The sequence below is a fragment of the Corella eumyota genome, chromosome 2, assembly GCF_963082875.1.
Source record: "Corella eumyota chromosome 2, kaCorEumy4.1, whole genome shotgun sequence".
NCBI classification, from domain to species: Eukaryota; Metazoa; Chordata; class Ascidiacea; order Phlebobranchia; family Corellidae; genus Corella; species Corella eumyota.
In genome coordinates this window covers 4187217-4202826 of record NC_137491.1, presented here as the reverse complement: position 1 = coordinate 4202826, position 15610 = coordinate 4187217, and the positions used below count along the sequence as shown (strand labels likewise).

At 29.8% G+C, this 15610-nt stretch overlaps 4 protein-coding genes across 11 annotated transcripts; 2 read left to right on the top strand and 2 right to left on the bottom strand.

The window, feature by feature from the left end:
* Window positions 1-867: 867 nt before the first annotated feature.
* LOC145741916 (uncharacterized) lies at window positions 868-4443 on the top strand. 8 transcript variants are annotated; one of them, XM_082559605.1, is made up of 8 exons: window positions 868-1422; window positions 1502-1592; window positions 1715-1813; window positions 2033-2098; window positions 2628-2650; window positions 2873-2960; window positions 3345-3466; window positions 3560-4443. In XM_082559605.1, exons 1-8 carry the CDS (start codon window positions 1090-1092, stop codon window positions 3812-3814), a joined length of 1077 nt encoding a protein of 358 aa, XP_082415731.1. In that variant the 5' UTR covers window positions 868-1089; the 3' UTR covers window positions 3815-4443. The 8 variants fall into 8 exon arrangements, with proteins under 8 accessions (XP_082415731.1, XP_082415728.1, XP_082415732.1 ...); XM_082559602.1 differs by having other exon boundaries at window positions 2873-2996; XM_082559606.1 differs by having other exon boundaries at window positions 870-1422; window positions 2873-2936.
* Window positions 4444-4561: 118 nt separating this feature from the next.
* LOC145743714 (serine/threonine-protein kinase 26-like) lies at window positions 4562-11772 on the top strand. The gene is made up of 12 exons (XM_082561748.1): window positions 4562-4585; window positions 5002-5140; window positions 5524-5625; window positions 5905-6033; window positions 6137-6193; window positions 6353-6461; window positions 6588-6745; window positions 8671-8856; window positions 9272-9411; window positions 9829-9985; window positions 10398-10531; window positions 10610-11772. Exons 2-12 carry the CDS (start codon window positions 5099-5101, stop codon window positions 10635-10637), a joined length of 1242 nt encoding a protein of 413 aa, XP_082417874.1. The 5' UTR covers window positions 4562-4585; window positions 5002-5098; the 3' UTR covers window positions 10638-11772.
* Window positions 11773-12071: 299 nt separating this feature from the next.
* On the bottom strand, window positions 12072-13271 carry LOC145743716 (vesicle transport protein GOT1B-like). Its single transcript, XM_082561750.1, has 5 exons — window positions 13108-13271; window positions 12849-12940; window positions 12598-12776; window positions 12390-12471; window positions 12072-12304 (listed from the first exon to the last, which is right to left on the bottom strand). Exons 1-5 carry the CDS (start codon window positions 13130-13132, stop codon window positions 12266-12268), a joined length of 417 nt encoding a protein of 138 aa, XP_082417876.1. The 5' UTR covers window positions 13133-13271; the 3' UTR covers window positions 12072-12265.
* A 3-nt stretch (window positions 13272-13274) lies between these two features.
* Window positions 13275-14743, bottom strand: LOC145743715 (WD repeat-containing protein 74-like). Its single transcript, XM_082561749.1, has one exon. The coding sequence runs from the start codon at window positions 14681-14683 to the stop codon at window positions 13526-13528; it is 1158 nt and encodes a 385-aa protein (XP_082417875.1). The 5' UTR covers window positions 14684-14743; the 3' UTR covers window positions 13275-13525.
* Window positions 14744-15610: the final 867 nt, after the last annotated feature.

Genomic DNA, 15610 nt, shown 5'->3' with positions numbered 1-15610 from the left:
AAGCAGAACTAAGACGTTTTAAAAACTAATATAAATAGTCTCGAGGGCCCTGTCGCAAAAACGGTATGTTTAATATTTTCGGGGGTTTTCCCAATGGTCTGACATTTGCATAGATTTCTTTCTGACAGCAAGCAACGGGGAGCGATTAGTCTTATCAGCGTTAGTAGAGCGATGTTGTAGAAAGATTTTAAGCGTGCAAACTGACATTGCCGACCTTAGCAAATCGGTTAAGCGGCCAAATAGTAACATTTTATAAATAAAAGCCAAATCTGTAAGTTTAAGCTGTGTACATTCAAACACTTTTAACTAATAAAAAAAGAATTTTAAACAAGACGTTGCATAAATTAGGGGATAGGTAATATGGTTTTATAGAAGGGTTTCAAGTGAATATTTATCAAAAAAAAACTTTAGGTCATTTAAACGTTTGTAACTGTAGGTTAGATACTTGACATCCATTAAAGCTAATACATTAAAGTATATTCGGTATACAAACACACGCACATTGGTTCGTAACGTTTTACTATATTTAGCCTAGCTTTAACTAGTAGACCGTGTAAGCTATGATGACCTTTTTTACAACAATAAGCAAGCTAGGCCTAAACATTTGGCCTTAAACTGAAACGGCCTAAAGGTAGGTGTAGGAGCGTGTAATTTGTAATTGTGAATAGGCTAAGTAAACTTAACCATTCTAAGCCTATTAAATATCCGAAAAGTTGTTGTGCATAATTTTACTTTGTTAATGTTTAACTTAATTTTCCAATATTTTATATTCATTCTAAAAGCAAAGGCTTTTATTTCCGCAATGGTTGCGCAAGAGTAGACTTTAAAAATATTTACATTAGCCTTTAAAACAAAGTTAGCAAGTATTTAAATAAACTTTTAAATTTTGAAAATGAGTTAGTTGGTTTAAAAAAGACTTTTCTTTTTAGATTTTTTTATGTCCTTGTTTCATAGAGATAAAGTCTATGTGAAATAGGTGATAAAAGTTTCTTTCTTCTAGGATTTCCCCTTTAAATTAACATTTACTCCCACGTTGTTTGACTTTTTTACCACTTATTAAACATCTAAAATCCCCAAATTCAAAAAAGTATGACTGATAGTAAAAGCGACTTAGTCTATTGTGCCGCATACAAGCCTTTAGGCTATCCCGACCAACTTATGCAACGCAAATCAAAGGACAGTATGGAAAAGGAACAGAGCAAAAAACACACCCATTTTCCCTTAATGGGCGAATGGGTTTGGGTCGTTTTGTCAGTCACGTTATGCTGCGTAGCTTTGGTTGCATGGAACATCAAACTGCAAAGTGAAATCAACAGCGTGCGCCAAGATCTAGACTACTTGATGCAAATTGTTAAAGCCTCATCTAATAATGATGAATATGGAATCAAAAATACAGACCCTGCGACAGAAGATCGATCAATGGTAAGCAGAAGCATTTATCTTTGTATAAATTCATCAAATCACTTTAAGTTCAAATAATTTTGATGCATTGTCTTTGCAGAAGGAATCTTCATTAAAAGCAATCGCAGATGAAAACATGGAAAAAAATAACTTTCATCAAATGACAAAAAGGAACATCAGGCAAACTGAAAGTAACTTTTTTATTTAAATATTTCAATAAAAAAGTTATGATTGTTTTAAATTATTTTATACTACAATGTGATTAACTTTACGATTTGGCTATTAAATAATGTGTTTTATTTTCAATTTACAGACACGGGTGAACTTGGGCTCGAAACAAATCTAGCAAAGTCCAGGTCACGCGAGCGTCGATCCAAAAAAAAGAAAGGAATGCCATCACAAAAACAAATCAGTAAGTTTGAGTTAACAGTTAGTTGCTTTAGCAAATTCTTTTTAGAAAACTTGTTTGTGGCAACTAAAATTAGCCGCACTAATACATAACATCTTGTGACCATGCCAAATTGCGCGTTTTAAAAATGTAAAAATTTGTGTTATTTGTTAGAAGTCAATGGTGTTACTTGGACTTCTAACTAAAGTGTAAAATACAATTTGTTTTGCTGTTTAACGTTAGGTAGTGGCAATGTTTCGCTGTCCAGACGACCGAAAAGGCGTAGGCGACATATTGAAGTTAACCATGGTGATATTTTATTTATTCAGTCAACTTTTCACAATAACAATTTCGCTTTAATAAAATTACTAATTTACCCTAACAAACATCTCATGAAAAAATCAAATAACACGTAAACAATTCAGGTATAATATGATTTTTTGTTCTACATGAAAGCTAACAAAAGAACTTGTTCATAATAATATATTGTTCCAACGTTTTGTCATAGCTTTGCGCGCCAAATTGAGAAACTCAATAGGCCTGAAACTTTTCTTCCTGTTGGTGCTTCCCCTTATTTATAGAAACCACGAAGCATGTCATGTTATCGTCTTACATTAGTGGTTTTCAGTCTTTGGCTCTTACTTCCTATATTTACTTCGTAAAAATAAACAAATCACTAAACCGCGTAACCATGAACTTTTATTAACTATAGCTTGCTTCAAAATAAACCAACATTGAATACCTTAAATAACGTATAACTATTTTATAAGGAAACTTAATGTTATATTTAAGGCATTGATAAAAAATTTAAAACAACTAACGCTTTTTTGTTTTACAGAAAGAATACTGAAAAAGAACAAGGTATGTTGATGGCTTGATTATACGAAACAAAAACTTAGTGTTATTAATAATATTTAAAAAGTGTAGTTTTGCTAACTTAAAAACAGTTTGTGAACATAAAAGAAACCCTAGCAAAATATTAAAATTGTTATTAATATTCCTGTAAATTAAGTAAAATACCATGAACTTTTATTTAAAGAGTTATTAAGTTTCAAAAAAATAATACCATGTTTTTTTGTTCAGGCAATTGGAATACACGTCCAAGGCGGGAGTGACGATGATTCGTCGTCGCCAACACGAGAGTCAGGTGCCGCCTCACTCAATAATTTCAGTAATAAATTTGGTAATTATGTCAAAAATCAAACACGTGAGTTTGTAACCAACAATCAGTCCCTCTAACAAAATTCTGTTGATTATTGTGTGTAGTATATTTTGATGTAGATACTCACATTGTACATTGGTGTTTTGGGTTTAAGTAAATAATAACGAAAAAACTTAGATATAAACCACTAATATCCATGCACAAATGTTAATAATTAATATTAATTTGGGTCTTATATAAAATTAACTTTTATTTGCTGAATTAGGCGTCAATTTTCTTTGTTTGCTGAAGGTCAATAAGTATATATTAGCTTTATAATGATAATTTAATATTGCGATGTTTTGAGGGAACAACCTCATATTTATCTTAACGAAATTATTTTTAATTTTGTAGGAAAGACTATTACAACCTGGCGCACACCAAAAAGACATTATTTTGGTTTTGACACAACCGACCTACAAACAACTGGACAAATCAAAGTCCCTACCAATGGAATGTATTTTGTGTATAGTCAGGTGAGTTATACGGTATTGTATGCCTTAGCCATTTAAATATACAAACCCTATTTGAATGTGTATTATTGTAATATATACCGAAATAAACTTTAGGTCGTTTTTGCAACGCGTGAGAACAGCTTTAGTATATCTGAGATTCGAGCTGGGTTTGAAGGTGGGAGTGTCTTTGTCCAATGTCAATATCGAGGCACAGAAACTTCGCAAAATCCTCGCATTACTTGCAGTTCAAATGGGCTTGTCTATCTCAAGAAAAACGACGTCATTTCGATTCGTATTCATCCTTACAACCTTGAAGTAATGCTCGAACCAGAGTATACTTACTTCGGCGCCTTTCTAGTGGGACTGTGACGTAATTGTAACTTTCAAAACTGTGGTTTTTCAATCGGTGCTTGCCAGTGGATAATTTATTCACGAGTATATTCAAAATTTCGATCAAGTATTTAATATGTTGTTTACTTGTTGTAACTTACTTGATAAAACAAAAGGGCATATTATTACCCTGTTTATTTTTTTATGGTAAACATTTTTAGTCTAAACTTTAGCTTATGGTTTTTAAGAATATTATTAACACCGTCATTTTAGTTTTTTAATATAAATAGAAATGATCAAGCAAAATTTTTGCTAAACCTGCATCATGTTTGCACTTATATCCGGTAATGTAAATAACCTATTAGAAGCTTGAATTTGTATGTTTGAAATATTTTTAGATTTCGTTCGTGAAAATTCCTTTCTGTGTGAATTTTTCTGTCTGAAGTGAATGTATTTTTACTAATGTTTTACTTTTTAAATTTATTACTTTAATTTTTATACCGGCAGTTTCTTTTTTTAAGTTCAAAATGTCGTACAGTCACGTGTTTACATTCGAAATGTTAGTTCAATTAGGTTTTTTGCTTTCACTGTTTGCCAACATTAACGTTAAGATGTATATATTTTTTGTTTTTTGCAAGACTGCAATTGCGAAAATAAAATTTTGTAAAAAATTGCATACTACTGTGGAACTAGGCAAAAAATGTACGGCAGTGGCGTATGTCACATTCAGTTACTTCTGTGCTTCAATACGGTTGAATGTAGTTATTAATAGAACAAGATTGGGGAGTTTTTGCATGAGGATTGACGAAGGTTTGTACGTTCTAAAAAACAACAATTTTTTTATTACGATGAAATAACTAAACATATTGTAACACGTAGCTTTTTTTGGACTGTATAATCAATTTAAATTGGTAATTTAAAGTGTAAGCAAAATTTGTGTCATTTTTTAGTTTTGTTAGCGAAGAAACAATTCAATTATTAGTTGAAATTTTAACAAGTTTACTTTTTGTTATAATGTCAGCTTGTCAGGTTTTTTAAGATTGTTTATAATCGATAAGACAGCCTGACTATCGTTAATAATAACTTAAAATGAAGCTTGTAAAAAGTTTTAAAAAATAAATTAAACCAAGTTTTATACCAAATCTTTTTGTATTAGACTTTCTAAAATTTATCTTATATTCAGAATAACGTGTTTAATTGTTATAAAATGCTTGTTTTGTTTTTAGATAAACAAGTTATGCAACAATAAAAATAGGCCAAAAAACAATAAATTTTCAACCAATGAAAATTACTGGATTGTGAAAAATAAATTTATCTGCCAAAATGGCGTCCAACCCTTTGAAGATGTCATTTGCAAGACAACAGGTTTAGTTACTAAAACATTTTTTTGTTTTAAATTGGTAACCTTACCATCTTAAGCATTTATTAAAAAATACAATTGATATTAGTGATAATTGGTCTTTAAATTAAAACTAAATAATATACATCTAAACTAATATTATTGTATTTTTTAATTACATATACACCACATGAGGTGGTGAGTTCAATCCTCACTGCTTTCATGCTGTAGCGCCCTTGAGTAAGGTGCTATAAATGGCACGAACTCTTGTTAAGCCTGCACTTGATCAGCAGGATAATAATCGGGCAATTATAATCTTTATAATATCCAACCTTCTCACATCGAGAATAAGGATATATTAAAAAAAATAAAAAAATGTGATAAAGTTCAACTGTACATTTCTTTTTAGAAAGTAACATTAGATCCTGAGAAATTGTTTACAAAACAAGAACGAATTGGAAAGGGTTCTTTTGGCGAAGTTTACAAAGGAATTGACAACCGAACCTCAGAAGTAAGATTTAAGTTAAACCTTTACTGTTTTTCCTAACCAAAACATGACATTACACTTTTAAGACTCTAAACTTGTGACCATTAACATAATTTGTGGTATTTTAAATCTCTTCGTTTTAAAATTTGATTTTTGTGGGTTGTTGTTAGTTTGGAATAACAATTATACTTAATTTAATCTTTAAATTTAAAAAATAAGCTTTTAAATATTAAATTTATTAGTGTAATTTTATTACATGCTCTACTCAACACATAACTGCATAACGACTTTATATCTTTTTAGATTGTTGCCATTAAAATAATTGACTTAGAAGAAGCTGAAGATGAAATAGAAGATATCCAACAAGAAATCACAGTTTTAAGTCAGTGTAACAGTCCTCATGTAACAAAATATCATGGTTCCTACCTCAAGGTAAATTTCTATTGAAATATTTCATTGTTTATCAACTAGTGTTGTGACATACATTTGATCTGTTATTAAAGTAGTATTAAATTACAAATATTGTTTAAATAAGGGAACAAAATTGTGGATTATTATGGAATATCTTGGAGGAGGTTCGGCTTTGGATTTGGTAATACAATTTACTTCTCTTTCTTATTTTTAAAACTTTGTATCTACCTTGAAATATTATATCCTGTCTGCTTATTCTTTGGCTTAAAGCTTGAGACTTGTGGTTGCTTATTATCTTCTGTTACTTCTCGTCATTATTTAATACCGTGGTCTTTTTTAGATGAAAGCAGGCTTTTTCGAAGAACCATTTATTGCAACAATATTACGGGAAATTCTCAAAGGCTTAGAATACTTACACAGTGAACGTAAACTTCACCGCGATGTAAAAGGTAAAAAATGTAACAATAAAACCTTTTAAAACTTTGAATGCCATCCATACTTCAAATAACTATTACTTCGTGTATTTATAAAATAAAATTTGAAAATAAAAAATATTGTTTATTCACATGTGTTAGCGGCCAATGTTTTGTTATCTGAAACTGGTGATGTAAAGTTAGCTGATTTCGGTGTCGCTGGCCAACTTACTGATACACAAATCAAAAGAAATACCTTTGTCGGAACTCCCTTCTGGATGGCACCTGAAGTAATCAAACAATCAGCATACGATTTTAAGGTAAAACCTTCAAAAAATTAGAATAAAATTTGTTTATGGGTTAAATTAATTTAATAAATTACAAAACCGTTTGTAAGCTATTCACTACAACAAAGAACACTTGGTTTACTAACAATAGATGGCATGAATATTTAAAATTTGGTACAGATATTAATTTTAAGTTAAAGAAATTGTACAATGGTCAATAACTTTATATCATTGTTCATTATCTTCAATGATTTCTAGGGTGGTATTGATGTTAATTAAAGTTAAAATTCATTAGTATTTTGGTTTTAATTTTAATGTATTGGTTAATTGTCAACAATGCTTGTATTTCCTTTTTATTGTATAGTAGGATGTGTGTTTTGCAAGCACTCTTGTTTATTCTTAGATCATATTACTAATGTTTTTGTTGCTTTTGAATCAGTCAATGCGTTGCGATATTACAATAGCCAACAACTCTGTGTTAAAAATGGAGTTTTATTTATAACCTTTAAAGGCCTCCTTCAATTCCTTATTTTTTGTTTGTGGTGTTCAAATACTGGCTGTTAACTTTACTACATTGTTTAAAACGCTTTGGCCTATGAGTAAATTGCATGTTTAAACTATTAAAAAAGATAATGTCATAAAAATTCTTTTGTAAAATTAAGTACCCTAATATCCATAGAGTTTTATTTGGCCATTATGCAATGTGTATTTAGCTGTGGTTATTAATACATACTAAGTTCAAGTGTTTGTGTTATTTAATTCATGGAATATACTGTTTTGTTTAAATATTCAAACATTTAAACAGTATTTAGTAAAACCCCCATAAGCATGATGCTTATTAACACAAAATTTTAAAATTTTCATTAAAATAAATTGTAAAGATTTTGAACTTCTGTGAAATATTTATTGGTAGCTGGTTTTATTAAAAAACATCCCATTTAACCTATTTTATCAAAATTCACCAATAAAAACTTCTACCTTCAACATCGCATTTTTTTAGTTAAATTTACACCCCAGCTCTTTTTTTTTATTTTACTCCTATGATCATTGACCATCCTAAAAAAATATGGTATTTTTTTTTAATTATTAACGCATAGTTGTGCGCACCTAAAGTTGATAGTATATTTATGGCGCTGTTTAAGTGCCTATATTAAAGTATACTGTTAAAGTATCTTGTTGACCGATATTGTGTAATGTGTGTTAAGTTATTTGGTTTGAAGGGCGTGGTGTTGAACTAGGTACAATTATTGATTTTAATTTACATTTTACAATTGCATTGCACTTTTCAATTAGCCTTGTTACTTGAATGTATTTACTTTCGTTTAAATATATGACTTAAATGCTGACAACACTAATAATATCAATAAAATAAGGTTTATTTTTAGTTGGTTTCAGTTTTATACTGAGGTTAGTATCATGTAAGATTTATCATTAACAACATTTTATTGTGTTAGCTAAACAGGCGTTGAATTGATTTCTTCCAACACAAACAATTGAAATTCGTATAGTCTACATTCTACCCACAAATCGTTAAACCATTTTTCGTTAAATTGACAATACTCCTTTTTAGTTGTTTTACAAAATGGTGAGGTGATTAATGGCATTTAAAATACCCGTTGAGGAGCTATATTTACACTGGAGTTTGCCTGATACTATCAATATTGTATAACAGATTGGTATCTGTTTAATGTTTGCTTAGCAAGGAATTTTAGAGTTACATGACTCTAACTCTGTTTTGCCTGAAAACATTTCGGTTTCAATTTTAAATCTATTTAAATATCAAGACGTTTACTTTTTTTACTTCCTAATAAGACTTTTGCCTCTATTTTAATATTAAGAATGTTGCAACTTAAAAATGTGGTTTTATTAAAACTCACAAAGATACAAATTTATAAAAAAATTACCTAATATTAAATGTAATTTATATACAATCAATTACTTTGGTTCATTTTTTGTAGGCTGACATTTGGTCTCTTGGAATCACAGCCCTTGAGCTTGCAAAGGGAGAACCCCCAAATGCAGACCTTCACCCCATGAGGGTACTTTTCCTTATCCCTAAAAACAATCCGCCCACCCTCGAGGGAGCATACAGCAAGGACTTTAAACAATTTATCGAGGCCTGTTTAAACAAAGACCCAAAATTTGTAAGTACAAAGAAATCAGTTTAATTAAAGTTTAAGATTTTAATTACAAAACAAAGAAATCGAAACTTTATACGCTAGCAAAGTCAACATTAATCTGGTTGGCCAAGTCATAGAATAAAACATTTTTAATTACAATAAGTAAGGTTTTTTTCGTAAAACTGTATAAGTTTATTTCGGCACATTAGTCAAGACACTGGTAGCATCTTATATTGGTTAAGCCTACAGTTCCACTGCTTTTACCTCATAGCCACTGTTGCTATAGCATTACCAACATTTATTTATTTGGGGGATACTACTTATTAAGCATACACTTATTAACAAGAAATATTGTGTGGTCAAATTAACAAGACAACTTTGACCATGTTCGGGCCATTTTTCTTTTATCTTATTTAATGAAATATGTTTAATTTTACAGAGACCACCAGCCAAAGATCTTTTAAAACACAAGTTTCTAAAACAAGCGAAAAAGACGACGCACTTAATTGAACTAATCGACCGATTCAAAGCTTGGAAGGCAAATAATAATGAATCGGACAGTTCTGGTGATTCTGACGAGTAAGTTAAATAATTTCTACAAGTGTTACATTATTATATTTGTTTTTTTTTATTAAAATTAATCAATTGATATTAACCTTATTTGTTCAGAAATTCTCTGTTTTAGTAATTTTATTTGTTATAAGTTACACTGTGTTAGGCATTACTTGGCAATCACCCATGGCCACAAGCCAATTGTTTAGCTCAAATAAAATAAGATGATTCGGTTTTGGTAATTTTTAAAATTCACTACCATATTGAAGTTAGCAAGGATGAACAAAAGTTTTCATTTAAATTTAATCCTGTAGAACTACATGTTCTAATTTTTGTATAGAATATATCAGATCAGATTTAATGACCTATCCTAGAACTCTTTTTGTTGTGTAACCATACTTAAAACAAAACAGTTTATTATCATACTAAACAAATAAATCTTAGTGAAAGAGAAGAAGTAGATAACAATGGAGATGGTTGGGAGTTTGGAACAGTTAAAGTAACTGGAAGTAATGTACTGGAGAATGGAGTTTCAAAATTAACCATCAACCAACCTCAATCCCGATCTCTCGGAGAACTCCTGACACCTTTAATTAAACAGGTTTGTATTTGTTTTATGATTTAGAGTTTTAAAGAAAAATGTTTTAAAAGAATATTTGTCTAAGTATAGTATTATGTTGTATAGTATATTATGGGGCTTATTTTAAATGATAGGATTGTTTGAATATTTTGTAATTTTTAAAACGGTTTATAAAGCAATTATTATGGTCCTGTAAAAATAAAATTAATTGTACATCAATCAAAAAATCACTTTTGTTGACAACTAAAAATTAATCATAATTATGCCATATGGTATCCATAAATTAGGCAAAAATAATCAAATAAAGTAAACATAACAATAAATAAATCCCTAATTGATTGCGTATGCCAAAAAAAGCATGATGTAAAAGTATGTCAGTTTAAATAATTTATATAGCAATTTAAATTTTAATGCTTAAAAACTTTTTTGACAGTTGAAAGAAAACAGATTTGAAGAAGCTCATCACAAGGCATTGGATGCTGTTCTTAAATCCCTGGAGGAAGCTGAAAATAAAAGTCCCGGTGTGACAGACAGTTTGGTGGATGGTATTATAACAAGGTTTAGAAAGTAAGTTAAAATTTAGTTGATTTTTTGATATCTTGTATTGTAACAAAATATTTTTAAAATAATTTTTCTCGTTTTTAGGTTCAATGAGCCCAGAGGAAACTATTAAAAAAACACTCGTATTTCAAATCCCCTGTTTTGTTCTACGAAACAGAAATTTTTAGATCTTGTTTTTATACTCTTGTCTTCTGCACAAATATGAATAAGTTTCTTTTAAGTTCGCTTTGTCCTTCTTAGTGTTAGAAAACATTTATGACATATTTTTCGCATTGAACTCACCTTTCTTTTATGATCTACACTGCGTGATGATTACCCTGGAAACTAAGAACCTGTGTGGATTTGTTCATAGTTTTCTTTCAATATTTCGTCATTTAAACACCTAACAATCCTATTACAAGTACGTCTAAAATTAGCGTAAACAGAGAAAAACTTTAATTGTTGGGTGATATTTCTAAGCCCAATTTTACCCCAGTCTTACCCAATTTGATCAGTTTTTTTATATATGTATGTCAAGTTGAAAACATTTTGATTGAAGTTTTAATTTATCAGAAGAATTGATGATTAAGTCAAAAAAAACAAACCATTAAGAATGTCTAGTAATTATTTATGTGTAGCAAATTATCACAAAGGAATATTTTAAAATGCTTCACGGTTAAAGATTACACAGATAGTAAATTTTGTTTTTCATTTTTTGTTTGTTCCAGCGTGCGGTTGCGAAATGTAAGTTTGCAACTGTTGTCGATTTTTTGTGCAATTTTTTCTCGGCCTGCTTGTGCCTTTATTAAACACTTACTTCCCTTAGAAGAAACAACTGTGTGTGATTTGCCTTGATTTTTTTCCATTAAGAATTTATGAAGTGTGTGTTTAAGAATTTGGTATATAAGGTTTAGAGTATTTGAGAATAGTGTAATCTTTCAAATCTAAACAATTACTGCTGAAAACCATTTTTTTATTGATAAACATTTTTGTATAAAGTTGTATTTTAATTAGTTGTATCTTTAAATTTAGTTATTTATTGGCACTTTTCCACTTTTTGATAGAACTCTTTTTATTTTCTGTTCTCCCTCTGAATGTGGCAATCATGTTTTTTATTTAAAATTGACAACATTTTCAATATTAAACTTTTTGCAATTGGAATTGCGCACCATCCCGGCAAATTTTTTTTTCTGTGTGCTATTATTATTTTAATTTGTATATTTGTTATTATTTCAAGATGGTTTAAATACAACTCTTATTATTTAAAAGCAGCAACTTCACTTGTTGTTCGAGATAAAAAATATTTTATAAAACAAATCCCAGCAGTATATGTGCTATATTTTTTTCAGGTCAAATTCTTAAAATCACCGATATTTTTATGAAAAAAGTTTGTTTGTCTTAACCCACTTTTTCAACCACCCAAATGTACATGCAAAAAAACGTTTCCCCCTATGTTTACATTAACATTTACACCCTTAACCAAAAATCTAATGTAAATTAATTTTAAAGTAGGTCCCTTTTTCGGTAGTGAATTTGACTATTCCAAATTAAAAGAAGAGGGTACACATTTGCATCATGGTGTTTACTATAAAATAAAGCATTGCGTCTCTTATACAAATTGTACACTATATACAGGTAAGTAAGTATAAAACAATATGAAATATCACTCCTTAATGGAATTGTATTGCACCATATCCTTAAGCATTACAATTCCGAAAAAACACCCCTTTAGGAGTTGTAATTGTATAAGATTTAGAAGTTTTATACCATTGGGTGTTGTCCTTCCAATCTCTCAGCAAACTAAAGAGTACAAATCTTAAATTAATTTTTTTATTTTAAAATTTGTTTTCGAACAATCAGTTAGTTTCAAAAATAATCATATTACCTTATTTATAATTGGTATATTAAAAAGACTTCCAATTACTGGTATTCGCCGCAGAAAGTTAATGATAACCGGAAAAAACCCACTGTATAAAAAAATAATAATACAGTTGGAGTTAATGCATTACCTGTATTATATAAAAAACAGTTAAAACTGTGATACAATTAAAAGTATAACTTAATTAGAACCTCATAAAAAGTAAATAACCAACCTAAATAATAGAAAAAATCCATAAGCTTCAACTAACATGCCAATTAAAGGCCAACCAAGCAATACAATAAGAATTCCAGCAAAAAAGAAACCGCTCGATTTTGCTTTATGTTTTTGAAAGAAAAAGTTAAAGGTCCGTTGCAGGCCAATGATAAAAGATAAACCACTAATAAATAGAAGCTATAAAATAACATAAAATTATTTTTCATAACACTACCAAATTTATAGAGAATATTGTATAAGTTTTCTTACATTTCCAAATGCCAATAAAACTCGATCAAACAAAAATATCATTCCCAAAAAAAGAAAAAATGCCCCAAATCCTGTAAGGCCGATACCAATTTCTAAAAAATAAAAAGAATTGCAGTTGCACTTGTGGAAATGAATTGTATTACTTAAACTTAATGTTACTTGGTCAATTTAAAATATTTATTATACTAGCATTTACTACTGAAAACAAAGTTATTATCAAAAAAACTTTTACATAAACAAAAAATTATTTTGTACTTACTTTGGGTGTCTGTTACAGATAACATGTTGGTGAATTACTAAAAAATTTAAAAACAAAGTTGCAATAAAACTAAATGAAATAGTTAAAATATATTTTTATGCTTCTTAATTTTCTCCAATCTATTTAACACATTTTATCATTTTACATTTTTTACACAACCCTAACTATCTAGAAACAGAAAACGTATATTGAGTGTCAACCAAATCACATTTTTACACTGTAATGCAATAAACAAACATTACATGTTTACATTTAAATATTGGTCATGTAATAGTAATTTAAGACAGTTTGTTGTTTTATTTGGACTTTGCACTTGTCCAAAGTTCACCGAAATATGCATTTAATATTTGCTACTTAGTTGATAATGTTTTATACGTATTAATAGTTCAGATAATTCTAAGAATATGTGTTGGATTTTTTATTTTCTTCTTTTTTTGTTAAATACTGGTTGTTCTGCATCATCACTTTCACTTCCGGAACTTGAATCCGATTCATTAATTTCATCCATTTTCTTCCACATCTCCTCCTCCTCAACTTCCCCTTTTACCTTTTCCTCTTTTCTCCTCTTAACCGCATCTTCGGCAGTAGAGTTTTCACTTAACAGCTCATTTGTTACTAAAAGACAATTAAGCCGAGATTTCAAATAAACCTTATGAACACATTTTTGCTCATCCTCGTTATGTACCCTCAGATGTCTATCCAGACCACATGAAAAGAAATATGGCAGTGAAGAATGACAAGTTATGTTTCTTATACTTCCAGCAAAACCTTTATACCCTCTTGCCATGTGTTTCATTTTTCGTTGATCAAAAGATGCAGCTTCACCTCTAGTGTTACCCACTATAATTTGATTGGGCCTTCTTTCCACCACTGCGCAAGCTGTGATTGGGTATTCACCAAATTCTGTCTCTATTACAGGGCGACGTGTATGGCAATTGGGGTCATATACTCTTATTTGATGAAGTCCCGTTGTGGTTAAAATTTTATTACTGTTTGGTATAAAATTAACGTTTGTGACCCATACGGGAACCCTAAGTTGCAACCAATCTGGTTTAACATTTTTTGCTTTAAAAACAGGCTGGTCGGGATTTGAAAAATCCCATAGTTTAAGAAGATTTTCCTTACCACCTGTTGCAACTAATTGACTGCCATCAGAGTAAGCCATACAACCCACATTATCCCCAGCTTTAATGCTTACTGCTTCATTGTTTTCTGGGTTCCACAGTCTCAAATTACCCAATGTTGTGCAATGTAAAAACTTATCCTCAACATACTCTAACCCACAAATCTTTTCTTTTTTCTTGTCCAAATCAATGATAGGATAACAGTTTTTGTATACTCCAGAAATAACATCCAACTCTCTTATTATTCCATTTTTATCTCCTGCAAACAACACATTTTTCTCCATATTTTTCCAACACATTGCACATATTTCATGTTCTTTTCCATAATTTTCCTTCTCAAAATGATTCGTAGCAACCTTTTTGATTAGATTAACAGATTTCAGCAATCCAATTTCCGAGCCAACCCAAGCATTGCTTTGAATTGCATTCGTTACAGGTAATTCATCAATCATAACTAATCCAATGTTTAAACCTAGACTCTATATTGTTATAAACGCAACTCAGTCTTGCCCAGACCTATTAAAAACAACAATAAAATAATTAAACCTGCATACCTGTTTTAGTTTTTTATTAAATTAAATCTGATTCGTATTTCCACCAAGTCTTTTTACAAACGGACAAAGGTAATTGCAAGATTAAATGTTAATTATAGCTTGTACTGTAAATTAACTAGGCTAAGTCTAGCCCTAAATAGTCAGCATCACAGCAAGAACATTTACAAAGCTTGCACTCCTATTATTGAAGACGTCACCAACCACCTGGCACAAACTGAATGACAAGTTTGTGATCTTTTAATTCGAGGATAAAGATCTGTGCCATGGTCTGGCGGGTAATTTATTTTTTAAATGTATTACATTTTTATATGTAAAAAAGGCTAAATTTAACAGCCTTTATAAGTATTGCTTTATTATTCCAACCAAAACTTAATTTGCCTGTGCAGTTTTGAATGTACATAGCTTGCCTAAACCATAACTCCACAGACGCCAAACATGAAAGTAGTAGAAGTTAACCTAAAAAATCTAGGCCCGAGTTTTTTGCTTATTTAAAAATAATGTCTTACTATTTATTTAGAAGGGTAGTAGGTTATATTTTGTTCTTTAATAAAATAGACAACTATGGCAAGTCCCAAGGTTGTTCGAGTGTTAAGTTGTATTATGCGTAACCATATCATCGTGGGCGATTTTATGGGGCTTTCTATAGCATGTTAATTCTTTTTTTTACAGAATTTTAAAACGTTCTTAGATTTTATGCTTTTCTTAAATATCGTATAATAAAATCTACATTTGTTAAGAGATAAAATAACAGTTAATGTGTAAATTAATTGAAAACAATAATATAGTTAACTAAAAAAATATTTAGTTTGCTATGTAAATAAATTA